Source organism: Salvelinus namaycush, chromosome 18 (genome assembly GCF_016432855.1).
Source record: "Salvelinus namaycush isolate Seneca chromosome 18, SaNama_1.0, whole genome shotgun sequence".
Lineage (NCBI taxonomy): Eukaryota > Metazoa > Chordata > Actinopteri > Salmoniformes > Salmonidae > Salvelinus > Salvelinus namaycush.
This window is the reverse complement of record NC_052324.1, coordinates 16,399,198-16,426,577: the sequence shown is the minus strand read 5'-3', so window position 1 is coordinate 16,426,577 and position 27,380 is coordinate 16,399,198. Positions and strand designations below refer to the sequence as shown.

Below are 27,380 nucleotides of genomic sequence, written 5' to 3'. Positions count from 1 at the left end.
AAAAGTTGAGAAAAATATAAATAGTAAAGTACAAATACCCCAAAAATGACTTTTTACTTAAGTACTTTACACCATTGGCTGTCATGTGCCTTTTACTGAAGAGTGGCTTCCATCTGGCCACTCGACCATAAAAGGCCTGATTGTTAGAGTGCTGCAGAGCTGGTTGTTCTTCTGAAAGGTTTTCACATCTCCACAGAGGAACTCCAGAGCTCTTTCAGAGTGACCATCGGGTTCTTGGTCACCTCCCTGACCAAGGCCCTTCTCCCCTGATTGCTCAGTTTGGCCGGGCGGCCAGCTCTAGGAAGTCTTGGTGGTTACAAACTTCTTCCATTTAAGAATGATGGGGGCCACGGTTCTTGGGGACTTTCAATGCTGCAGAAATGTTTTGGTACCCTTCCCCAGATCTGTGCCACGACACAATCCTGTCTCGGAGCTCTACGGACAATTCCTTCAACCTCATGGGTTGGTTTTTGCTCTGACGTGCACTATCACGTGTGGGACCTTATATAGACAGGTGTGTTTGCCTTTCCAAATCATGTCCAATCAATTTATCACAGTGGACGCAAATCAAGTTGTAGAAATATCTCAAAGACGACCAATGGAAACAGGATGCACCTGATCTACATTGAGTCTCATAGCAAAGGGTCTGAATACTTATGTAAATAAGGTATTTGTTTATTTTGTATAAATTTGCAAAGATTTCTAAAAACCTGTTTTCGCTTTGTCATTATGGGCAGATTGTGTAGATTGAGGGGAAAAAAAGATTTAATACATTTTAGAATAAGGCTATAACGTACCAAATGTGGAAAAAGTCAAGGGGTCTGAATACTTTCCGAATGCACCTTAAGAAATGGGTAAATTTACTTCTCTTCCCATCCGATTAGACCAACACTAGATAAATAAAACAGAAATACAAAAAGTATGACAGTTAACACATTTTATTGAGCTCATGTCAAATACACATGGCATAAACATAAAGTGGTAAACACAACAAACAAGGGGGATAGGGTGAGAACAGGATTACCTGGGAAAAACATGATTGAAATGATCAGAGTGTATTGCTTCATGATGTTTTAAATGCACAAAGTCTCTTATGCAAATACAGTGAACACCGGTCTGAGGTGAAATCTAAAGAGTACAAAGAAGTTGTGTCAAAGCCTGCACAATACCATCAATTGTAAACCATATGTCACATCGAAATATATGAATAATACCTGCATTTGTATGCAATCCCAGCATAGCTAATTTGTTGGCAAATCAACCTGCAAACATGACTGCATGTGTCATTAGTGGTTTGTCATTTGATAGTCTTAAAGTATCGGTCATGACTGACATTGTTGTTGATGATTTGGTGTCGGCTTTAGGGTGGCTCTAATGAACACGATCAAAACAAAGTTGGATTATTAAGCCTGTGGCAAAGCACCCCACCACAATTCAAACATTGATTGTTATGCATAACATTAAATCAACATGCATCAGAAAGCTGTCCATTTTTTTTTCTTTCAGAATAACACTTGATACCAGATTACTTTCAATTTTTCCATTCCTTTTCACATGTCAACAATCCAACAGCAAAATCCCATGTAACATACAAAACAAACCTAGATACCTTATGCATATGCTACACATTTCTAACTAATGGTGTAATCGCATGCCTCCCAGTAATTTACCACCTGGTTTCACCAAGAGTAAATAGATGGTGGTTAATATCATGAGACTTCTGTCATGCCTTAAAGAAAGAAAAACATGTTGTCCACCATAGGCTGCGCCAATAACAGAACATTAGATGGCCTTAGTTTGAGACTTTTGTACTCATAATCTGAATTCACAAGTCAGAATATAAATCTAGGGGTAGATGTGAATTCTACAAGATCTGACAAAAAAATAACGGTACACATGCACCAAGAAGCCAAACGTGTCACCCATCACCCAGAAACAACCTCGGAGAGACAAGTCATGTCAATCACATTTACAGCTCCCATGTAACACTAGACTAAGAACAAATCAAACAACTATAAAACCTAAAAAAAAATATCATTTTAAGTTGAGGTAAATTCAGATGCCAGAAAACCGGTATATCCACTGAATAATCACAGCTTAATTCTTAACCACATAGAACTTTTTGGTTGTTTTGGAAAAAGTTTCATTAAAGCAGAGTGACATGATTGGTAACATACATTGTGATTATCTGGGTAGAGGACCCAGTCAACAAGCACACTGATCAAACCCTCCAGGGAGAGGACAACTGCCAAGAGGGAGTAGAACTAACATTAGGCAGCAGTGATCAAATGACAGGTGTTGAATGACGAAAACATGCTTGACAAGGTTTTGCAGGCAGGCCCGCATTCTGTAGAGGTGACTGAAGATGGGACACTTGGTGAGAACCTAATAATGAGAAGAACTGGCTTTCATTTGTTTTAAATTCTTCAAGCACAACAAACAAATTGCATAAGAAACCTGGTATAAAGTAGAAACTGTTCAGCAGCAGATTAAAAAAAAGCTAGTTAATTTACAGTAGTGACATATCTTACATCATATTTTTCCAAATAAATAAAACGAAATATACAATTCCAGGTAGGAAATGGAGGGAAATATTTGCTGGTAGGTTTCTCACGTTCATTCTTCGTTTGAAAAACAAAAAGTGGCTGGCCGACCAAATCCTTGATTGGCAAAAGAAGGGGTGCAAAAGCCTAGTCTGAACTGACTATTTTCCTTCTGAAGCCATTTCCTTTAGCTAGATGGAAGAGGGGAAAAACATTCAATGTTTTCTACCACAGTCAAGTATGAAACAGAAGAGTCAAAACTGAACACTACAAAATAATGATTGCATTCCTTTAAATAACAACAAGAATGAGTAGGTAGGTGAATGTTGCTTACTCACCCTGGAACTTTGCCACCGAGTCTGGGTTCTAGTCAAATGCCATCTCCTGGCTTTTCCGTACACAGCGAGCCACCTTCCTCTTGAATTCACCATTAGGATCCTCCCTCCACTCTTTCTGTGGGACAGGCACAAACTCAATAGCACAGTTGTCATTGTCACTTTGACACAGGTTCTGGACGTACTTGGGTATTGTAACACAGTGTTAAATAAATGTATTATTACAACTCACCGCGGCATCCACATTAGCAGGCGAATCACTGTTAGGGTCGGCCAGCATGGAGATCACACTAATCATAATAGTCTCTACAGTGTGGATTGGAAGCCAACGTTCCTCTGGTTTCTCATAGCCAAACTTGTCCTCTCCTGGCTCATGCAGTATTGAGATACATACATCACCATTCTTTGCCACTAAGAGAGATGACGTCATTATATACACTAGTAAACAGCAAACATGGTAGGGGACACAAATCCTACTCCAATGATTTTAAAAGGTTACAGCTCTAGGTTTAGTAGGGCTCATAATGTGTGACCAATGTGTTTACCATTAGGATGCCAGATTTCAGTGATGAACTTCATCTTGGGAGGCCGTAGTGGATAATCATAGGGAAAGGTCAGGTATGCCTTGAAAAACCCTCCTTCACTGTAAGGGAGAAAACAGAGAAAGCAACGCATTTCACATTGAGGTCATTTAGCAGATGCTCTTATCCACAGCGACTTACAATTAGCGCATTCATCTCAAGATATCTGGGTGAGACAACCACATATCACAGTCAGTAAAGTAGTTATCAGCAAAGTCAGTGCTAGTAGGACTATATACACACACTGTACAAAACATTAGGAACACCTTCCTAATATTGAGTTGCACCCTCTTTTGCCCTGAGAACAGTCTCAATTCATCGGGGCATGGACTACAAGGTGTCAAAAGTTTTCTACAGGGATGCTGGTCCAATGCTTCCCACAGTTGTGTCAAGTTGGCTGGATGTCCTTTCGGTGGTGGACTATTCTTGATACACACGGGAAACTGTTGAGCGTGAAAATCCCCAGCTGCGTTGCAGTTCTTGACACTCAAGCCGGTGTCCCTAGCATCTACTACCATGCCCCGTTCAAAGGCACTGTCATCTTTTGTCTTGCACATTCATCCTCTGAATGGCACACATACACAATCCATGTCTCAATTGTCCCAAGGATTAAAAATCCTTCTTTAACCTGTCTCCTCCCCTTTATCTACACTGAATGAAGTGATTTTAACAGGTGACATCAATAAGGAATCATAGCTTTCACCTGGATTCACCTGGTCAGTCTGTGTCATGGAAAGGGGGCTGTGGGATTCATTTAAGAGGTAGGGTTTCAGACGTTTTCGGAAGGTGGGCAGGGACTCTGCGGTCCTAGCCTCAGAGGGAAGCTGGTTCCAACATTGGGGTGCCAGGACAGAGAAGAGCTTTGACTGGGTTGAGCAGGAGCTGACCCTCCGTAGGTGTGGGACACCAAGAGACCAGAGGTGGCAGAGTGCTCGGGTTTGGGTGTAGGGTTTGAGCATAGCCTGGAGGTAGAAAGGAGCAGTTCCTCTTGCTGCTCGGTAGGTAAGCACCATGGTCCTGGAGTGGATGCAAGCTTCGACTGGAAGCCAGAGTGTGCGGAGGAGCACGGTGACATGGGAAAGTTGAGCACCAGGTAGGCTGCAGCGTTCTGGATAAGTTGCAGGGGTTTGATGGCACAAGCAGGAAGCCCAGCCAAGAGATACTGTAGCTGCATTAGTCTAGACAGGAGATGACAAGAGCCTGGAATAGGACCGTTGCCGCTTTCTGTGTGAGGAAGGGTCGTACTCCACAGCTGTTGTAGAGCATGAACTTGCAGGAGCGAGTTCAGATAATGACAGGGTGTTGTTCAGGGTCACGCGAAGGATCTTTGCCCTCTGGGAGGGGGAGAATGTGGAGTACTCAACTGTGATGGAAAGGTCGTGGAGCGGGAACGCTTTCCCCGGGAAGAAGAGCAGCTCCGTCAAGGTCAAAGCAGTCATCATCCCCATTTACCCAACAGAGTACATTCAAAGTATGTACTCCTCTTCTTTAGAGAATATCAACCTATGTTCAGACACATTCTCGAATAAATGTCCTAACTTACAAGAGGGTGTCTTGTGGCCCTATGATGACCACCTCCCATTTGTATATATCCTCATCATCTATTAGGCCAGCTGAAAAGCCCTCCACTGGGTTCTTGTTGAGCTCTGAAATAGAAAGACACAAGGTAACAAAATGCAACAACGAACAAAAAGAGACAAAAGGAACAGTGAAAAGTTGTGTAGACAGAGGTAGAGAAAGAGAGTACCTATTGTCAGTGTGGCCAACATGTACCCCCCCGGTGCACAAAATTGAACTTCCATTGTCAGACACATGAACATTCTTTCAGCCAACTGCCAAGATAAACATATAGCCATTTACTAAGATACAGAAGAAGATGGGGTTAGTTAATACTTTGCCTTCAGAAAGTATTCAAACCTCTTGACTTTTTCCACATTTTGTTGTGTTACAGACAGAATTTAAAATGTATTAAACTGAGATTCTCTGTCATTGGCCTACACACAAAACCCATAATGTCAAAGCAGAATTATGTGCAGACATTTTTTCAAATTAATAAAAAATGAAAATCTGAAATGTCTTGAGTCAATCAGTATTCAACCTATTTGTTATGGCAAGCCTAAATAAGTTCAGGAGTAAAAATTTGCTCAACAAGTAACGTAAGTTGTATGGACTCACTGTGTGCAATACTAGTGTTTAACATGATTTTTGAATGTCTACCTCATCTTTGTACCCCACACATACAGATAATTGTAAGGTCCCTCAGTCGAGCAGTGAATTTCAAACAGAGTCAGCTAAAGACAAGGGAGGTTTTCCAATGCCTTGCAAAGAAGGCATCTATCGGTAGATGGGTAAAAAAAAAAGAGGCAGACATTGAATATCCCTTTGAGCATGGTGAAGTTATTAATTACACTTGGATGGTGTATAAATACACCCAGTCACTACAAAGATACAGGTATCCTTCCTAACTAATTTGCCAGAGAGGAAGAAACCCACTCAGGGATTTCAGGCCAATGTTGACTTTAAAACAGAGTTTAATAGCTGTGGACGGGAGAAAATTGAGGATGGATCAACAACATTGTAGTTACTCCACAATTCTAACTTTAATGAGTGAAAAGGAGGAAGCCTGTACAGAATAAAAATATTCCAAAACATGCATCCTGTTTTCAATAAGACACTAAAGTAAAACTGCAAAAAAAAAAAAAAAAAAAAGGCATAGAAATGAACTTTATGTCTTGAATACAAAGAGTTATGTTTGGGGCAAATCCAACACAACACATCACTGAGTACCCTCTTCATATTTTCAAGCATGGTGGTGGCTGCATCATGTTATGGGTATGCCTGTCATCAGCAAGGAATAGGGAGTTATTCTTTTACAATTTTATTATTATTATTTTTAAGTAGAGCTAAGCACAGGCAAAATCCTAGAGGAAAACCTGGTTGTCAGCTTTTTAACAGACACTGGGAGACAAATTCCCCATTCAGCAGGATAATAACCTAAAACACAGGCCAAATATACACTGGAGTTGCTTACCAAAACGACATTGAACGTTCCTGAGTGGCCTGGTTACAGTTTTGACTTAAACCGGCTTGAAAATCTATGGCAAGACTTGACAATGGCTGCCTAGCAATGATCAACAACCAACTTGAAAGAATTTGAAGTAGTTTTAAAAGAATAATGTGCAAATGTTGTACAATCCAAGTGTGCAAAGCTCTTAGAGACTTACCCAGAGAGATTCTCAGCTGTAATTACTGCCAAAGGTTATTCTAACATGTATTGACTCAGGGGTGTGAATACTTACGTAAATTAGATATTTATATATTTAATTTTTAATACATTTGCAGAAATGTCTAAAAACATGTTTTCATTTTGTCATTATGGGGGTATTGTGTGTAGATGGGTGAAAGGAAAAAACAATTGAATCCATTTTGAATTCAGGCTGTAACAACAAAATGTGGAAGAAGTCAAGGGTTATGAATACTTTCTGAATGCTCTCTATAGCAGAATTAAAACCTGTATTGTTAAAGCCCCCCCTCCCCCAATTTCGTGGTATCCAATTGGTAGTAGTTAGTCTTGTCTCATCGCTGCAACTCCCGTACGGACTCGGGAGAGGCGAAGGTCGAGAGCCATGCGTCCAACCCGGAAGCCAGCCGCATCAATGTGTCGGAGGAAACACCGTACACCTGGCGACCTGGTCAGCGTGCACTGCACCCGGCCCGCCACAGGAGTCGCTAGTGCGTGATGAGACAAGGATATCCCTGCCGGCCAAACCCTCCCCTAACCCGGACGACGCTGGGCCAATTGTGCGCCGCACCATGGGCCTCCCGGTCGCGGCCGGCTGCGACAGAGCCTGGACTCGAACCCAGAATCTCTGGTGGCACAGCTAGCACTGCAGTGCCTTAGACCACTGCGCTTGTTAAAGCCATTTTAATTAAATTACTTTTTGACAGCATCCCTTTTGATTTAAACAAAACTTTCCATAGATGTTTGCCTATGGAAGAAGTGGTCAAAGTGACTTTTTGTACCTGAACGCAAAAACATTCAAAAGATAAAGGTGCTCAAAGTTGACCCATTTTGCATACCCAACCATACCATAAGACATCCATGTTTTCATCACTGGAAAAGATAAATGGTTGAGTTTTATATAATTTAAAAAGCTTACAAACAGTGCTGTCAAACTAAAACTAAGTTCAATAAAAATTGTCATTTTTAAACCTTTAATGTCAATGATCTTAAAACACCTAAACTCTGATTATTTTTATATTTGCATGTTGTAGCTTAGACCCCATTTCAGATCATCTAAGGTGTTTGTGTTGTGCCCACTATCAGTTGAGAAACAAAATGCTCTTGAATACAGGGTGGGTGTCATTTCACCAATAAAATTCATAAAATGGACCTATTCCTTCAGACCACTGCAATTTAGCTGGTACACCATTGAACTTGAATAAAATGTTTTACTTTAATTACTACCCCAAAGATGACCGCCTCTCCACCCACCGTCGAATGTCAACTTAAATTGTCATTTCTATTATCTATATTTCTATGATTTCAAAAGGTTTCCTATGGAAGATTGACAGTATAATTTAAAACAACAGTTCCCATTCAAGTCAACATTCGCTGATGTGTGGAGCTCCAATGATCTTTGTGGTACAATTTGAAAGTCGACATTTCATTTTTATTCCAATTTTAGTACATTTATCAGCCAAAACCTGACATTCACCATGTATTAAAGAGCATGTTGTGTCTCAACCGATGGTGGTCACAACAGAAAAAACAGATATTATGTCAAATAGGGTCTAAACTACAACATATGCACATTTGAAAAAAAATCGAAGTTTGCGTTTGGATAATTGACTTTAAGGTTAAAAAAATTATATATATTTTTAATACCAAAAAATCTGAAATTATAAAACTGTTTGACAACTTTGTTTGTAAGCTTTTAAATGAAAGCAATCTCAACCTTTTATACTTTGCAGTGATTATGGGGGGGTACGCAAAATGGGTCAACTTTGGTTACCTTAACCTCTTGAACGTTTTGGCATTCAGGTCCAAATAGTAACTTTCTGAGCACTTATACAATGAGCAAATATGTATGGTAGGTTTCGTTCAAATCAAAAGGGGTGTTGTCAAAAAGTGATTGAATTCAAATAGATTTACCCGTATATGCTAGCTGTCAACAGCTAATGGAGTTAGCTACAGTGAATGTATGCCATTGCCAGAACGAGTGAACAGGCTAACAATGATGTGATGTTCCCACCATTGTCAGATGGGCCTGGGGACGATTATTCCTTTGTTCCTTGGCTAGCTTGTCAGCTAGCTAATAGCAAGCCAGATCATGTTAATAGCCCACTAGGGTTGTGTTTCACTGCAGACAGAGGTTGGTGTAAGATTAGGTTAGGGCTAAATTAGATAGTTATTTCCTCTATAGCTCGAATCAGTAACAAAATATTGACTTCCTAGCTAGCCAACTAACGTAACGCTGGTGACGTTCTCATTGACAGTCAATATGTTAAACTAGCTAACTCGCTAGTTTAGACTACGTCAATGCGTAGATGGGGTTAGTTGTGCAGTTGAATTCCGTCATCTTAATATGATAATTTAGTGGAATATATATAACTAAACTGTGTTTACAGCCAAGATCATTGCACTAATGTAAACAAACAACCGTGGCTGCCCTCGTTGAACCCGGCGGCTGGTTAGCTAGCCTAGATAGCTACGTAGCTTGGGTGTCTCTTTTTGTCTTTAAACGTTTGTCTTACCTGCCAATTGCTTTCGAAGAAGTAATGCTGATTGTTCAGTCATTGTATGTGAGCTTAAACCAAAAAAATAATGTGTTGCCAAACACTGAGAGAAATAATAAAATAAAATTGGCAACTAGATAGGCTACCTCCGTGTTATGACAGGATAGTGGTAAGATTTGTTCCAACAGCGCTTGGGCAGAAACTATAGCTGGCTAGACTTTTCTCCTGATCATGAAAACTTTGAGTGGGTATTAAAAATTATTTAAAACGAATTATTTTACAATTTAAATCATTTACACCAAGGAGAAGAAAAAATAGATCTAATATGTATGCCACATGTATCAAGGATAGGATGTTGTTTTTATAAAAGCAAAACATAATTCATGGGTCCTTCAACTTGCCAACTTCCGGCGCCATATTTAATACATCGCAGTTTGTGATGAAAGCTAGTAAGTTAACTGACTAACTGCAATCGTATAACTTTAGATTTTTTTAAATCTCAAAGACACCCATCAAAATACATCGAAATGAACGTCATAGATCATGTACGGGATATGGCCGCTGCGGGACTACACTCAAACGTTCGGATAATGAGTAGCTTACTGCTGACAATGAGCAATAACAATCCGTAAGTATTAGCTTGTTGGCTAACTAGCTAACGTTATTACTGAACATCCACATTTTATCTAACTAGCTAGCTATTCATTCCGTTCGATCAGCTTTGAAGCATATCATTCTGTACAATTGATAAAAACATGTGTCCTAATGAATGCATGCTGATCGTCACGAGACAAGTTGAAGTTGACAAGCAAGCACTTGTAGCAAGCTAGCTAACGTTAACTAGATCGCTTAAGATGGGTGTAAATTTAATAAGATGGATTAATTCTGACGTTGTGAATGTGTTGTATGTTGATTGCTATTGATCTTGACCACTTAAGTTATTGTCAGTCTAATACTGTGCCATTGATGCGCGTGCCACATCTTTTCTTGCAGAGAGCTGTTCTCACCATCCCAGAAGTACCAGTTGCTGGTTTACCATGCAGATGCCATCTTCCATGACAAGGAGTACCGTAATGCTGCCTGCAAGTACAACATGGCACTGCAGCAGAAGAAAGTGCTCAGCAAAACGTCCAAAGTTCGCCCATCTACTGGGGGAACTGCATCCTCCATACAGTCACAGGTGTGCAAGGCTCCCAACTCTGGCAATTACAACACATATTAGCAACAAGCATTAATGTCATTAATATAAAATAACGCACATTTGACTGACCTGCTCTACAGACAGTATACAGTGCATTCGGAAAGTATTCAGACCCATTCACTTTTTCCACATTTTATTATGTTAGCCTTATTCTAAAATTTATTAAATTGTCCCCCCCCCCCCCCCCCCCCCCCCCCCCTCAACTACACACAATACCCAATAATGATAAAGCAAAAACAGGTTTTTAAAAATGTTTGCAAATGTATTAAATAAAAAACTGAAATTACATTTACATAAGTATTCAGACCATTTACTCAGTACTTTGTTGGCAGCGATTACAGCCTCTAGTCTTCTTGGGTGTGACGCTACAAGCTTGGCACACCAGTCTTTAGGGAGTTTCTCCAATTCTTCTCTGCAGATCCTCTCAACCTTTCAGGTCTCTCCAGAGATGTTCGATCGGGTTCAAGTCGGGCGCTGGCTTAAGTTCGTTGTCCTTATGAAAGGTGACCCTTCGCTCCAGTCCGAGGTACTGAGCGCTCTGGAGCAGGTTTTCATCAAGGATCTCTGCACTTTGCTCCGTTCATCTTTCCCTCGATCCTGACAAGTTTCCCAGTACCTGCTGCTGAAAAACATCACCACAGCATGATGCTGCCAACCCCATGCTTCACCATAGGGATGGTATTTGCCAGGTGATGAGCGGTGCCTGGTTTCCTCCAGATGTGACGCTTAGCATTGAGGCCAAATAGTTAAATATTGGTTTCATCAGACCAGAGAATCTTGTTTCTCATGATCTGAGAGACCTTTAGGTGTGTTTTGCCAACTCCAAGGGGGCTGTCATGTGCCTCTTACTGAGGAGTGGCTTCCATCTGGCCACTCTACCATAAATGCCTGATTGGTGGAGTACTGCAGAGATGGTTGTCCTTCTGGAAGGTTTTCCCATTACCACAGAGGAGCTCTGTCAGAGTGACCATCAGGTTCTTTGTTACCTCCCTGACCAAGGCCCTTCTCCCCTGATTGCTCAGTTTGGCCAGTTCTAGGAAGAGTCTTTATGGTTCTAAACTTCTTCCATTTAAGAATAATGGAGACCACTGTGTTCCTGGGGACCTTCACTGCTGCATAAATGTTTTGTTAAGCTTCCCCAGATCTGTGCCTCGACACAATCCTGTCTCGAGCTCTACGGACAATTCCTTCGACCTCATGGCTTGGTTTTTGCTCTGACACGCACTGTCAACCGTAGGACCTTATATAGACAGGTGTGTGCCTTTCCAATCATGTACAATCAATTGACTTTAGCACAGGTGGACTCCAATGAAGTTGAAGAAACATCTCAAGGATGATCAATGGAAACTGGACGCACCTGAACTCAATTTCAAGTCTCATAGCAAAGGGTCTGAATACTTATGTAAATAAGGTATTTCTGTTAATTATTTTTTTTTAAATATAAATTTGCAGAAATGTCTAAACCTGTTTTCTCTTTGTCATTATGGGGTATTGTGTGTCGATTGATGAGGAAAGCAATTCATTTAATCAATTTTAAATTAGGCTGTAACGTAACAAAATGTGGAATAAGTGTAGGGGTCTTAATTCTTCCCGAATACACTGTACATAATTGTGCACAATGTGCTGGAAGGAATCACATTGCCTTCTGAATTGACCAATGACATTTGTCTTTTTCCCAGAGTTTGCCCTCTGAGATTGAGGTCAAGTATAAGATTGCAGAGTGCTACACCATCCTGAAGCTGGATAAGGATGCCATTGCAGTGCTTGATGGGATTCCATCTAGACAGAGAACCCCAAAGGTAGGCAGCCAAGTTCGAGGTCCCCTCCTGAAAGGGTAAGCTTGCGGTGGGGTCAGCTAAGCTTGCGGTGCATTTATGACTATTTCAATAAAGTAATGTAGCCGAGATTCTTGCGAGGAATTACATATTTGTTTATCCTTTTCAGATCAACATGATGCTGGCAAATCTGTACAGGAAGGCTGGGCAGGAACGCTCTGCTGTCACAAGCTACAAAGAGGTTCTGAGACAGTGTCCTCTGGCACTGGATGCCATCATTGGTATGGACTAGTGACTGGGATGTTTCTGTAGTGCACCACACAGACATTCCAACACCCCGTGTTATTATGCTCTACGTTTTGAAGGGTTCTTTTAACTCCTTTTCTGTTGTAGGTCTCCTGTCTCTGTCAGTGAAGGGAGCTGAGGTGGCATCCATGACTATGGATGTGATCCAGAGTATTCCCAACCTGGACTGGCTCTCTGCATGGATCAAAGCCTATGCCTTCATACATGCAGGGGACAACCACAGAGCAATCAACACCATCTGGTGAGCAGACCAGTGCCTCACCGCCATGGGAGCGTTGTTCATTTCATGAATCATCATCTCTGGTATTGTTAAGCTCGGGCTCTCATTCTGGGTGTTTCTCTGTTCCCTGATTCTCCTTCTCAGCTCTCTGGAGAAAAAGTCTTTATTGCGGGACAATGTGGACCTGCTGGTGAGCCTGGCAGATGTCTACTTCAGGGCAGGCGACACAAAGAACTCCATCCTGAAGTTTGAGCAGGCCCAGATGCTGGACCCTTATCTGATCAAAGGTACTAGACAACTGGTATCAGAAAAACCCATCACATACATTCGTTTTTTAGGACTCACTAAGCCAGGCTAGCGATGCTTATCTAAGACATTAACAAATTATATATATTTATATTAATTAATTAATTATTTGGACTAATTCAGTTATGTTGTCAATATTTGCTGTCAGGCATGGATGTATATGGCTACCTTATGGCACGTGAGGGGCACCTGGAGGATGTTGAGGTCCTTGGAGGAAGACTTTTTAACATCTCAGATCAGCATGCAGAGCCCTGGGTCATATCTGGGTAAGTGATCTTCAGTGACCAGAAATAAACGTATGATAAGATCCAAGTCGTTGAAATACTAAATTGAGTGCAGTTTTTATTTTTATTAATCTATAATAAAGTGTTTGTATTTTGTTATAACAGTTTAATAAACCTGTTTTTCAGTCTATGTACACTAAATACATGTTCCTACCTATCTGTTTTTGGTGGCTCAGATGTCACAGCTTCTACAGTAAGCGCTACTCCCGGGCCCTCTACCTGGGTGCCAAGGCCATCCAGCTGAACAGCAACAGTGTGCAGGCCCTCCTCCTGAAGGGGGCAGCACTGAGGAACATGGGCCGAGTTCAGGAGGCCATCATCCACTTTAGAGAGGCCATGCGCCTGGCGCCATGCCGTCTGGACTGCTACGAAGGCAAGGGGACCTACTTGTTATGATAATCATTCTAATGAAAATCTGTTTTACACTTGGGAACAGCCCCCCACATCAAACATCCAATGCAAGTTTGCTTGCAAATTGGTTTGTAGTCTTGTATGGATCAGAGGGTAGAGCATGGCGCTTGCACCGCCAAGGTTGTGGGTTCTATTCCTGGGGCCATCCATACTCAACATTTTTGCACGCATTACTCTAAGTCACTTTGGATAAAAGCGTCTGCTAAATGGCATATATTATTTGTTGCTACTAGTATTGAGGTGGTAATGAGACTTCTGTCCTCAGGTCTGATTGACTGTTACCTGGCATCCAATGGGATCCGAGAGGCGATGGGGATGGCCAATAACATCTATAAAACCCTGGGAGCGAATGCCCAGACTCTAACAATCCTGGCCACAGTCTGCCTGGAGGACCCTGTGACCCAGGAGAAGGCCAAAACCCTGCTGGACAAGGCGCTAGCTCAGAGGCCTGACTACACCAAGGCTGTGGTCAAAAAGGCAGAGCTGCTAAGTATGTAGCATGCTACCTATCCTTATCAGCTGTTGTGCTGTAGAGATTTACAACCTTTGCATCTTCATAAGTGTAAGGGAAAAGATTTTGGATATCGTTTGTTATCCTATTTCAGGTCGAGAACAGAAATATGAAGAAGGGATTGCTCTTCTCCGGAATGCCTTAGCCAATCAGAGTGACTGTGTGCTGCACAGAATGCTGGGGGATTTCCTTGTGGCGGTCAATGATTATCAAGAGGCAATGGACCAATACAGCATAGCACTTAGGTAATGTTACACACAAGTCCAGTGTTTTACACACCTCATGAAACGTTAAAGCAGTGTTGCCCTTAGGCCTTTTTTTTTTTTTTTCAAATATGTAAACATTGCACTTTTGATCTTGAGAATGCCCATGTTTCTCTATCATCTGACACTGTTGGTCTCTCAGCCTGGACCCAAATGACCAGAAGTCTCTGGAAGGAATGCAGAAGATGGAGAAGGAGGAGAGCCCTGCTGATGCCACTGTGGAGTTGGATGGGGATGACATGGAGGGCAGCGGGGAGGATGGAGACCTGGAAGGCAGTGACAGTGAGGCAGCCCAGTGGGCAGACCAGGAGCAGTGGTTTGGCATGCAGTGACCCCAAGGGCATAAACCAGACAGGGGCATCATGGGCTACCTGATGTACTGCTCTAGTCACCCACTCAATATGGGTGTATACCCCCATCCCAGGGTTCTATAGAAGTCAGCATAGCAGGCCCTGCTTTTTTGGGATGGACGCATCATTTTACTCATGACTCCAATGGGCAGAGAATTCAGTAAGCTTAACTCCGCCTTTCCTAGTTTGCGATTGTCACTGATTAGTTGACAGGTGAAAATGTTACGTCCTAGAGTAAAGGAGACGAGGTGAGGCGGCCAATTAGGATTGCTGGGTTATGGCCTTGGAGTTTGCCATTACTGTTTGCTTGTTTTCTCTCCGGTAAACAGGAAATCTATGAAACCAGTGACGTCAGTTAATTTCTGTTTCTTTTCTGTTCAGTGTTTATTTACCCTTGTAACATTTGCATGTATTAACATGCTTCTCTTAAGAAGAATATTGGTGTGAAACTGGTGACACTTTCCCTTTCAATGTTTAATGTGTCAATCATGTGGTCATTTCATTTGACTCACATTCTTTGCAAAGTAATGTTACTAGTTTTCCAATGCAAATGTGTATAAGCATGTATTGTGCATTGTATATATGTTTGAAGATATAAAATAAAATCATGACAAGGTCTCATGACCTGACATTCCTTTATTACAAAGTTTGGTCATTTATTTTAGTGACCTGTTGAGGAGCAACTCTAAAACATCCTTGTATTTAGGCTACAAGCAAGGTAGCTTCAAATGAAGACCTCTCCAAACTGGCATATAGATGATAAAGCAACACATGTATAATCGCTTTATTTAGCTGAAACCACAAATCATGTGATACATAATACAATCGTATGCTCTGAAATTACAGTACAGTTTGGCAAACACGTGCCATTGAAGGGACTGACTGCTTTCAAGATAATGTATGCATCACTGTATCGCCGCACCTCCGCCCTTCCCAGATACTGCAAAATCTGCTTCAAACATATCGCACATCACAGTGCAAAGCAAATAGTCTGGTTATTTTACACATCCTATTCAAAAAAAGATTTCCTTAGGAAAAGATAGGCATTTGAGCTTTTGGCTTAGGTTTGTAAATTAATGTCTTTAATTTAGCAATACTATACATTAACTATTACACATCTGATCAAATAATTCACTGCTTCAGAGGACATGCATCATGAAATATTGTACATTAATATAAAACTATGACATCTAAGTTTATTAAGATGGCATGAGAACTCTGTCTTGTCTAGTTTGAAGGCTCCCCATGCAGTAAGGTTTGAGGGACTGGGGATTGGTTAATTTGATTCCAAAAACACTTCATACCCATTTATGCCCATTCTGTTTAAAATATTTACCATTTGATTATTAGTACTTTTTTTGTAATGGAATTGCTTATGAAATGTATCAATCCTGTCTTGATATCTCTTTATTGACATGCAGGTCTTGGAAGATGTGGTGCTGCTCAAAAAACACATGCACAACACAAACAAAACCTTACAGTTCCTGCAAGGGATTTAGAGGGGTGGGTTTACACGGCACTAGCTGCAGAGAGAGAACAGAGAAAGACAGAGAGAAACCAATCAGAGGACAACAGAAATATGGCATAGGTCAAAGAAGCAAAAGGTGCAAACCAGAGGCATGGCTTCCTCACTAGGCATTTAAAAAGGCATGGTGAACAAAAAGCCATTATTAAAAGGTAATCTGCTTCATTTTCTACTTACAGTCATAATGTCTAGGGCCATGCCACGTGCAAGCAGGATGGGAATAAATGCAGTAAGCCATATTAAGTGAAACACCATGCCCTGCGAGTCGCATGTCAGAGCTCAAAACTTGCTACCAGTAATGACGCTTTACACATCAATCCCTTAAAAACAGACTTGATCCAGGTGGAACTAAGACAGACACAGGGTCTTAATCCTATAGTGTAGGTTTGGCTGGCACTTAATGACAAAGGGATGTTGAAATGAAGGCGCCTCCAATTTTCCTCCATATTACAAGATCCTGCCGATGGCCTCTGCTGGCTGATAGATAAGACCAATTGGTAATATCACTCAAGGAATGGTACCATTTAAAGAATGTATCAAAGACCAAGAGCACAGACTCGACACTTATTCTTTCAACAAGGAGAAGAGTTACTGCTGTCAGACTCAGACAGCAAGGCTCGATGTGTGACAGTGCCAGGATGAGAGGAGACACTAGTGGGCAGAAAGCATGCAGGCAGAGGGTACTCACTCTGTTGGGTTAACAGGCAGAAGGCATTGGAAGAAATAGCAGTTAGGTTTAAGAAAACTCAAGCGCTTACTGGCCTGGTATCGGCGAGGGCATGCTTTCCAGGAATACCTACCTACAGTGTGTCTAAAACACGCTCAAGTAAACTAGTGTAAAGGTATGGAGCATCTGTAAAACTCCATGCACATAGATACTATTTTGTGTGCTATGTACAGATATACAGACTCTTCTACCAGCCAGTCATCTTAGCCTTTTAGAGTTGGGCTTATATACTATGGCCAAAGCAGACTCTACTTATTGACACACCCAAACAGGCAATCCAGACCACATAAAGGTCCCACCAAGCATCCATCTTGTGCTCAACTGATAAGATAAATCAGCCCCTTGGTGCATTTATACATATTCAAGTACAGTATGTGCACAATATACATAATCCATATCATAATTATTGTAATAAAGAAACTACAGTGCCGTAAATTAAAGCTAAACCTAAAAAAAGTGAACCTTTATGGGAATAATATAATATGTTGTGTTCAAGTAAACGTGTTTAACGACAGGCTTGTCTATATAAAATAAATGCTTTGAATTGAACTAAGGTAACATTTAGTCCTAACCCCACTCAAGGAACATAAAAAGAACACAGATTAAACTTTTTAAAAAGCTCTTAAAATAACATGAAAAAGGCAAATGAGGGCTTTCTATTTCTTTCTGCAAAAGCAAAATGGTGCATACCTCAACACTCAATATGACAATGTTTATGAAAAGCTTAGTGAGAAACACGGGTAGTTATCAATAGTCATATTATTAGCGTTGAGGTAGCTGTGCCTAGTGCAGAAAGGAAACATGGAGGAGATCAAACGGGAAGGAAACATTTATTGTTGAAGAAATCTCAGTTACTCATGCCAGGGCAGAATACATGCATGTTTTTGTGCAGACTTCTGAGTCAGTGCAAATGATGGTCCTTACAGTTACGACACACCATACTTATCCACAAGGTCTTTAGAGGTCAAAGTTCACACTGAAAACAAGAGTCAAACGTCTAAGTCCTGTGCACGTCGCTTATGGGTCCCGGCTGCCCCCCCCCCCACCTACCCTTTCCCAAAGCTACAAAAATCTTCATCTTGATAAAATAGTGTTAATTCTCTGTAGACGTCTCATAAATAGATGATTTTTACGCCTGTTCAAAAAAAAAAAAAAAAAAAACAACAACACAACCAACAGCTTGATATTAAACGAAAACACATCGACAAATGATTAACCTCAGGGAATAGTGAATGGTAAAAAAAAACTGAATGGACAAAAATGTCCTGGAGACAAACCTAGGAGAGGGCTCACAGATAGCATCTGTCGTCGACACAGGTACAAATGTTGACTTGAGCGCTCACTGCAGTTGATGTGGTTGTTGTAGTTGATCCTGGTTAATGGGGGGGGGGGGGGGGGGGGGGGGGGTTGTTAGACGTGTGTTAATCTCCACTCACACTGGTGCATCGGGAGGATTGTGTGCTGGAGTCAGTCAGGACCAGAACAGGGCAGACACGTTAGTGTCGATGCTGTAGAGCCACAGCACCAGCGGGAGGGTGATGCCCACAAAGGGCCAGGAGATGCCCTCCGTGCATGCAGAGGGGGACCAGCCTTTGCCGGATGACTTATACTCTGGCTGGTTACCGGGTTCCAGGTAGTTCCTGGCCACGAACTTTAGCAGCTCATCAAGCAGGATGACGGGCAGGGAGATCTTCAACACCACCAGCCACTGGGTCAGGTCCAGAGGGGTGATCTGAAAAATGACCTGGAGAGGTGGAGGAAGAGGGATGAAGAGAGTGAGAATGGGGCAGCTAGAGAATAACCTGGGTTGAGAGGTTGATAGGAGTAAAGCTGACTTACGGGCAGTGGCTCTACGTAGAGGATGAGGAAGTGGAGGGACATGGAGAGGCAGATGGCCCCCAGCAGCCAGATGTTCTCCCAGGGGGGCATCCGCAGCAGGGACTGGTTCTCTGACAGGCTGGGGATAGAGAGGTTGAAGGTCACATTAAGATATGATTTAGGGTCCACATACAGTACTCTATATTCCATTCATGTAATTAGAAAGTTGTAGCTGTCCACTACTGAATGCTAATTATTCTTTGAGGATGAAAGAACGCTCCGCTCACTTCAGGGGACCCACCTGTTAAGGGCATTGCACATCTCAATGGTGACAAGCACAGACAGGGCCATGGTCATGGGGTAGGGGGACTCAAACACATGACACTCCAGGTCGGCGAAGTCAGGGTTGTCAGGGGAACACTGCAGGAAGTGGCTCTGTGGGGGGAGGAGTCAGACAGACACGAGGGACTTAGGCTGGGAGGTACAACACCACACAGACAGTAAAGCTGACCTCTAGGAGCTAGTCTCACCAGCTGGTACAAGGAGATCATAGGGCCGTCCTCAGCGGCCACGAACCACCAGGTAGCGGCTCCCACTGTGGCAGCTCCCACATAACCTGAGGACATAGACGGAGAAACAGTTGACCGACTGTGGGACAGACTTGTTCTCTGACTAGGGGGTGGGGGAAGAGGAGTGCACAATAACACTATATGGCAGGGTATGCCAGTAGTAGTAAGCTTGACCTTAAGATGGAGCTATTTGAGACAAAAATGGGAATAAAGCACAACAGTCCTATTAACTCACATCCGATGGCCAGGTATCTGAAGAAGAGCCATCCGGAGATAAGGGGCTCCTTGGCGCTGCGGGGGGGCTTGTTCATGATGTCCAGGTCGGGGGGGTTGAAGCCCAGTGCAGTGGCAGGGAGACCGTCTGTCACCAGGTTGACCCACAGCAGCTGAACTGGGATTAGAGCCTCAGGGAAGCCCAGAGCAGCCGTCAGGAAGATACTGCCCGCACAGAGAAACATTGTTAACACCACCAGCACCACTACAAAGACCTCAGTGCCAGGAGGAGGTACGTCAAACAGCTGACTCACCAGACGACCTCTCCCACGTTGGAGGAGATGAGGTAGCGGATGAACTGTTTCATGTTGTTGTAGATGGCCCTGCCCTCCTCCACAGCCGCCACGATAGAAGAGAAGTTGTCATCGGCCAGGACCATCTCAGAGGCTGACTTGGCCACGGCAGTGCCAGAGCCCATGGCGATGCCAATCTCTGCTTTCTTCAAGGCAGGTGCATCATTCACTCCGTCACCAGTCTGTGTGGGAGAAAACAGAGATACTTAAGGATGGATAGGAGGCTACATGACAACAGCAATACAATAGATATACAAGCTTTACAGGTACAGTAAGGATAAGGATGGGGGATGTGAGCGGGGGTTTCAATGTACCATGGCCGTGATCTCATCCATGCCCTGCAAGAACTCAACGATCTTGGACTTGTGGGAGGGCTCGACACGGGCGAAGCAGCGGCCGTTAGTCACGGCATCGCGCTGTGCCTGGGGAGACAGGTCGTCAAACTCGCGGCCTGTGAACGCCATTTTGTCCACGTCGTCCTCCTCGCTCAGGATGCCGATACGGCGGCAGATGGCCACGGCAGTGCCCTTGTTGTCGCCAGTGATCATGATGACTCGGATGCCGGCCAGGCGGCACAACTTGATAGAGGCAGCCACCTCTGTCCTGGGAGGGTCCAGCATGCCAACGCAGCCCACGAAGGTCAAGCCAGACTGGGCAGAGAAACACACACACACACACACACACACACACACACACACACACACACACACACACACACACACACACACACACACACACACACACACACACACACACACACACACACACACACACACACACACACACACACGATCAGCGTCGTCATCAGGGTTCCTACTAGAACTGCACAATACAGGACAACGTCCAACCGTTATACTAGATATGATATTAATAGCATCCCGCAGTGTAAGTCAGATATTATCTACTTTATGCAACAGTGGTGATGAGTAACCCTCACCTCGTAACCAGCGAAACGGGCACAATCGACCAGCACCATATCCTCCTTCCTGGGTGGGGCGTCCCGGGTGGCCAGAGCCAGGCAGCGCAGGGTGTCACGCCCCGTCCCGTACTCTCGAATTGTAGACATTATCCTCTCCTTGATGCCTGGGGTCATGGCAACCTTGTTGGTGCCCACCCTGACATGGGTACATCTGTCAATAACGCCCTCTGGGGCACCCTGTGGGGTAAGAACGAGTTTGAGGTTGAAACACAGATTCAAACACGGGTGACTCAAAAACACTTGGTTCAAAGTGAGTCAAGCGGGTTGCTAAAAGCTGGTGATACCTTGACAAACATCTTTCCGAGGGAGGAGCGGGCCTTGTTGGCAGTGCAGTACACAGACATGGACTTCCTGTCTCTGGAGAACTCCAAGGTGAACTCCTTCTTCATCAGCTGCGTGATCACCTAATAGAAGACACGCAGACACACGACTCAGAAAACCTGTTAACAAACCAGCGGTGACGTTTCACACCATTCAACGGTTGCGGTTAGTGTGCTTACAGAGTTGCAGGCGTTGGCCCTGTCGATCTTGGACAGGCCTTTGATGTCGGTGTCAAACGCATTCATCTTTTCCACCAGGCAGGTGAGGGCCGTCTCTGTGGCCTCGCCAACCTTCTCATACACACCTTTGGCCTGATGACACAAACATAAACATTAGTCACTTCTACTCCACGTCCCATGATGAGCCATATGAAGGAGAAAGGCAGGCAGGCGAGCGCACAGACCTCATTATAGTCCAGAGAGGAGTCATTGCACAGAGCACAGATGGTGGCAATCTCCACTAAACCATCGTACGCAGAGGACTTCACTAGTCTGCCATCCTGGTACCTGGAGGGAGACAAAGGACAGGGCCGGACACAAGAGGAAACGTTGGAGGGAGTTTAACAATAGACGTAACTAGAAGTAAATCAATAATTGTAGCATGAATGGATTAGCATTAAGAGTGCATTTGGTCCTCACACTTCTCCCTCAGGGGCGTAGGTAGAGCCAGTGATGGTGAACTCGTTCAGAGAGCAGCTGTTCCCCTCGGCCTTGTCAAGGATGAACATCTGGGGACCCCGACACAGCACAGACAATACAAGGTTAGGCCTAATCATCTCACACCCAATGTATGGTTACAACATTACATTAGAGGATGTTTCTTAACTGACACTGTAGATGGCAGCAGACCGACAACATAATAGCACAGTGGACTGCAGCAAGTCAGCGCCACAGAGTCTGTGAGGGCTGTAGACCACCCTATACTGTGTGTGGTTGGTTCTTCTATCCTAGTGGGGGACCTAAAATCCACTAAAGTCCCCACAAGGATAGTAAAACAAGGAAAATTCTCCCTTGTGAGGACATTTCCCACATCCCCATGAGGACAAAGGCTATTTTAAGTTTAGGGGTTAGGTTTAGGGAAAATAGGATTTGGAATGAAAATTTTAGGTTCCCACGAGGATAGAAGAACATAACGTGTGTGTGTGTGTGTGTGTGTATACACACTCTGGGCTGCAGGGATTTAGATGCCCTCTCTGGCTGTGTGTGGGGGTTATGGTAGGAGTGTAGCAGTGAGCACTGGTTGTTTGGTTTAGTCCATACTACATAAGTAAATAATGGAGGCCGTCTGTCAGGGACCCTGAATAAAGAGAAGAGAGCGCTGGAGCCCAGAGGGCTTGGCCTTTTCCCTCAGGAAGAACTGGACTGGTCCAAACCTAAGAGTAGGCACACGCACACAAACACTGTCACAACAGCCAGTCAGCTGGGACACCACCACAGCAGTCTCAGTCAGAGATACAAGGAAGGACGAGTGATGGTAATCAGTCATGTCCTTTCCAGACGGAGGCCACACTTCAAAGAGCCTTGCTGGCGTCAGATGATTATAGAAAAAAATGACATTCTCTTTCGCTGGATACATTATGCTTCTGTTACTGTGAATTCAACACAAAACAATTTTGTGGAAGACTTTCTTTCCACGCATCACTGACCGAGATGAAATGGGAGATGGTTGCTGGGCAGTTACCTGAAGAAGACTTGGTTTACTTTCGGCTCCTAGCCTCTACCTCAAAGATCTTAAAGGGATACTGCGAGATTCTGGTATTTAAGGTCTTGATATCCTAGTAGCAATGTTGTACCTGTAGACTTCCAGTCATTGCGCTAAAGCTAGTTAGCAGTAGTTTCTCAAGTCAATGCTGACTTCCTTCATCCTGCACACAGAGACATAAAAATGATGTCCACAAGTTCATCTGACTATAGGTAAGTACATTAAAATGCCAGAATCTCGCAGTATCCCTTTAACCTACTTGATAGGGGAAAGCAATGTGGAGGAAGTTTAGCCTACTGGCATATTAAGATGATGCGCTGCTTAAACAGATGTCCTCCTCACTTATGTAATGTAAACAATGAGATAAGCACAGTAGGACATGACTAGTAGTTACTAGTGCATTAAGGCAAAAATTGCATCATCCATTCTAATAATCTCAGTCTGCGCCAGAGGAGAAGGGAAATGACTAGAGAGGGAAAGACATTAAAATAAGACCATAGAGACCCATTGGAATGCTAGATCAAAATAGATGTATTCTGGGAAATAAATAGCCGCTGGCCGATAAAGAGTCTCTCATCCAGAAAAATAAATCATGTTTTAAACGAGTGCAGTCAGCGGTTCCGTGCAAAGTTCTGTGCATATTCAACAAAAAGAGAATAAACATGCTCAATTAATAATTAAATGTCTCACTGCTCTGGGAGAGAGCATGTAAGTGTGTTGGAGAGCCACTCAGAAAGAGGGAGGGAGGGAGGGGCTGGATGCTTTGCAGAGCTGTGACGCAAGGTCAGTTATGCAACAGCACCGCGGCTGAACAGTCACCCAACGGCTGAATGTAGATCACAGCCGCAGCGCGTCGCTGCCTCACCACCTCTGTAACACAGCTCACTCTTGATTCCCCACTACAAAGAGCCTTCTGCTTACACCATCTCAAACCCAATCACAGCAAGGTAATGCAACAGAGCCATTTCAGAGGCAAACCTCTCTGTTCAGTCAGTGTGTAAAGCAAGTTAGCAAGAAAATAACCAGACTCACCCTGCAGACAGACATCTGATTGGTCGTGAGGGTGCCAGTCTTGTCGGAGCAGATGACAGAGGTGCAGCCCAGGGTCTCCACAGAGGGCAGGCTGCGGACGATGGCGTTCTTCTTGGCCATGCGGCGGGTGCCCAGGGCCAGGCAGGTGGTGATGACAGCGGGCAGACCCTCGGGGATGGCGGCCACAGCCAGGGCCACGGCAATCTTAAAGTAGTAGACGGCGCCGCGGATCCAGGAGCCTCCGTGGACGGGGTCGTTGAAGTGGCCGATGTTGATCATCCACACAGCGATGCAGATCAGGGAGATTACCTTGGACAGCTGCTCCCCGAACTCATCCAGCTTCTGCTGCAGGGGGGTCTTCTCCTGCTCAGTGGCTGCCATCTCGTCACGGATCTTACCAATCTCAGTGTTCACGCCCGTAGCCACCACCACACCAATAGCCTTGCCAGACGAGATGTTGGTGCCCTGAAAACACACAGGTGGAACATTATGGCCACACAGTCCTGCACATGCTTGAGGAGAGCAGACCAAATGGAAACTCAAACTCTGTATTCACAAACCAAAATAACATAGCAGGATCTGCATTTGTAAGTACGTTTGATATCGAGTGATACTGGCATAATTTGTGCCCAAATGTTAAAGATCCATGCATCAGGTCTTCAACTTGAAACAAATAACTGAAGGAGAAGCTCAAACTATTAGCTGATAGTGGAGAGTTCAATCATCATACAGCCACTACAAGGAGCAGTAAGGAGTGAAAAGTGTTGCTTACAGAGAAGAGCATGTTCTTCTTGTCCTGGTTGACAGCTCGGGGGTCAGGCACTGGGTCGGTGTGCTTGATGACAGAGACGGACTCGCCTGGAATCAAAGCGGAGGGCAGTGCAGATCACATATCACACTGATATCCCTTTGTCGGTGTCCATCGCCTCAGGGAAAAACTACATCAACTTCAATCATAGACTCCCACGCCACAATCAATGTGTAACATTCCTCGCTCTGAATGCTTGTGCACATGATGCAGGGCAAAGCCTCTAATCATATGGATCAAGAGGAAATCAACCCTTGCTATTAACCCAGTTCAGAGGTGAACTCAGTTCCTTCATTCATTCAGGCTCAACATTAACGCTGATTAGGGCTCTACCCTGACGTAAAAACATATATATATAATTTTTTTTTTACAAGGAGCAGGTCTGTGCCTAAGTTGAAAAATGTAGGCACACACAAAGAAATTAAGGAGCACAAAAGCTATTTGATGTTATAAAGCTAGAATCCTTGCATTTTTCTAGGCACACTGGTGCTCTGAAATATAAATTCCAGAAAGCACAAATTATTTAGGCAACTAAAATGGTCGCACTGTAGAGCCCTGTTGTCTTGTCCAGGACAAGTAAAAAATGATCACAATATCAAACGATTACTCTGATCAGAATTGGATTAGAGGCAAACATTGGAAAAATCTAATCTATTTTTCAATGTACATAAATTTAAAAAAGCCTACTTGCATATTGGCTACAGCCTCATGTCCAAACAGGTGCGGACATGAGGGAGGCGGCATAAAATGTAGCCAAACTTTAATGACACTTTTAATTACATAAATATACGTTAAATACCAGTCATGTTTGACAAATATAATTTTACATTTGTAATTTAGCAGACACTCTTATCCTGAGCGACTTAAGTGCATACATTCTCGTACTGGTCCCCAGTGGGAAACGAACCCACAATCCTGGAGTTGCAAGCGCCATGCTCTACCAACTGAGCTACATGGGACCAATAATGAAGGGTAATTAACATGAACATCTAAAGACTTGATTCTGTCGACATACTCAAGGCACGGTTCATTTAGACCGAAGCACAGCGCCTGTTGCGCACCGCACATCACCCACCTTGAATCTCATCGAAGGTGAGAAAACTAACTAACAAACGTAGTTGTTTAAAACCTGCATGTTTAATGTCATTTTATGAAGCATGTCTTTTTTTCAAAGTAGCCTAGACAAAATACGACCATTGAAATGACGAGAGAATTATTTTAAAACCCTTAATGACATTGAAACCAGCATTTTTCTCATGTTCTATTGGTTTTCAAATCAACTTTCTTCCATTGTCCAGCAGCCAAAGGAATAATCCTATTCATATTAGCATCCATGCATCTTTAGAACTCCCGTCTTAATTTCTTAAAGATATTCTCATCGAGGTACGTGCGGTGCGCTTTAGAGAACATGGTTTTCAGCTAATTGCATTTTGGAACATTCGCGCATAGCTTTCAGCCATGTGCGCATTGTTGAGCTTAAAATATGGTTTAATACAACCATCACATTTTTACGCTAAATCGGTCTGATCCGTTGAGTCAGCCACATTGCCTTCTTAAAATGTTTTAATGTGCAGCAGTTGTATGAATTTTGGATCTGTCATCCCATAACTGTCCGTTTAGAACCGTATATATATTTTTTTTATCGTCCCAGGGATGACGGGATGCCCTTAATTTCGAGGCCTGGAGGGAATTATTTTATAACCGCATAAAACATATTTGGTTGTAATTGTAATTTTGCTATATTTTATAGGCTACCAAGGGTGGCCAACCATCCTCCAGGAGAGCCTTAAAAAGGGGTGTGTAGCCAAAAATTTTGTCTGATTCTCTATGGTAAAAAAAGATAATGTATTTTATTTTGTAAAGTGGCATCCTTGCATCATACAACAATGTAAAAATTGTGTTACAGACCAAGTGACTTATCTGTCCTACTTGTTCAATGGACAAGTGGCTAAAAAAAAGTTAATGTCAAGCCCCTTGTCATGATATTAAATTAACAATGCAATGTCTTTCATTTTGATAAGCTAAAGTAAAACATTTGTTGTGCTGTGCTGAGCACTTGGGCTTGAACTGGCTCCGACGTATCATAATAATATGCCAGTGTACCGAGTGTAGAACAGCTTTGCAAACAGTCAGACCAGCAAAGAGACATTTACTTTAGAGACGCGAGTCATCTATCAAATAAAGTTTTGAATAACAAACTCTAAAGGAATAAACCTTTAGAGTTTGCCTATGTGGAATGAATGCAAATAAACCTGTGGCAGAGGACAATCAAGAGCGAGTCATACAGTATGCTTGTACGCTCAGAGTAGCTACTGCTATCAGTAAAGCAAGCTGTAGAACACCTGGAATGAGCATCTGTCAAAATCTATTTTTACTAGAGAAGTACAGTATCCTAAGTTGGTTCAGTATAGGCAGGGTTGCCAGGTCTAGATAACGTTTCCAGATCAATGACCACTCAAAACATGCCCAAAAATCTCAAAATGTTCACAGAAAGAGAGTAGTTGCCACA

General features: G+C 43.2%; 3 protein-coding genes across 5 annotated transcripts in view; 1 reads left to right on the top strand and 2 right to left on the bottom strand.

Annotated features, from left to right (window-relative positions):
- Nucleotides 1–922: 922 nt before the first annotated feature.
- LOC120063155 (ubiquitin-conjugating enzyme E2 G1-like) lies at nt 923–9,376 on the bottom strand. 3 transcript variants are annotated; one of them, XM_039013347.1, is made up of 7 exons: nt 9,217–9,376; nt 5,207–5,291; nt 5,003–5,105; nt 3,424–3,521; nt 3,111–3,289; nt 2,882–2,996; nt 923–2,734 (listed from the first exon to the last, which is right to left on the bottom strand). In XM_039013347.1, exons 2-6 carry the CDS (start codon nt 5,277–5,279, stop codon nt 2,910–2,912), a joined length of 540 nt encoding a protein of 179 aa, XP_038869275.1. In that variant the 5' UTR covers nt 5,280–5,291; nt 9,217–9,376; the 3' UTR covers nt 923–2,734; nt 2,882–2,909. The 3 variants fall into 3 exon arrangements, with proteins under 3 accessions (XP_038869275.1, XP_038869277.1, XP_038869276.1); XM_039013349.1 differs by having other exon boundaries at nt 3,111–3,244; XM_039013348.1 differs by lacking the exon at nt 5,207–5,291.
- Nucleotides 9,377–9,608: 232 nt separating this feature from the next.
- Nucleotides 9,609–15,464, top strand: LOC120063154 (anaphase-promoting complex subunit 7). The gene is made up of 11 exons (XM_039013346.1): nt 9,609–9,826; nt 10,192–10,378; nt 12,079–12,198; nt 12,344–12,455; nt 12,568–12,721; nt 12,845–12,987; nt 13,155–13,272; nt 13,467–13,663; nt 13,967–14,191; nt 14,307–14,457; nt 14,618–15,464. The coding sequence occupies exons 1-11, from the start codon at nt 9,726–9,728 to the stop codon at nt 14,805–14,807; spliced, it is 1,698 nt and encodes a 565-aa protein (XP_038869274.1). The 5' UTR covers nt 9,609–9,725; the 3' UTR covers nt 14,808–15,464.
- A 116-nt stretch (nt 15,465–15,580) lies between these two features.
- Nucleotides 15,581–27,380, bottom strand: part of LOC120063153 (sarcoplasmic/endoplasmic reticulum calcium ATPase 2-like) — a 41,120-nt gene continuing 29,320 nt past the window's right edge. Inside the window, exons 7-20 of the mRNA XM_039013345.1 lie at nt 24,836–24,921; nt 24,064–24,528; nt 21,969–22,057; nt 21,734–21,836; nt 21,510–21,641; nt 21,294–21,413; nt 20,968–21,186; nt 20,345–20,680; nt 19,992–20,212; nt 19,700–19,902; nt 19,426–19,511; nt 19,197–19,330; nt 18,917–19,034; nt 15,581–18,821 (exon numbers count right to left, since the gene is read on the bottom strand). Of these exons, the coding sequence (XP_038869273.1) occupies nt 18,549–18,821; nt 18,917–19,034; nt 19,197–19,330; nt 19,426–19,511; nt 19,700–19,902; nt 19,992–20,212; nt 20,345–20,680; nt 20,968–21,186; nt 21,294–21,413; nt 21,510–21,641; nt 21,734–21,836; nt 21,969–22,057; nt 24,064–24,528; nt 24,836–24,921 (2,585 nt within the window). The 3' untranslated portion in view covers nt 15,581–18,548. The remainder of the gene's footprint in view (nt 18,822–18,916; nt 19,035–19,196; nt 19,331–19,425; nt 19,512–19,699; nt 19,903–19,991; nt 20,213–20,344; nt 20,681–20,967; nt 21,187–21,293; nt 21,414–21,509; nt 21,642–21,733; nt 21,837–21,968; nt 22,058–24,063; nt 24,529–24,835; nt 24,922–27,380) is intronic.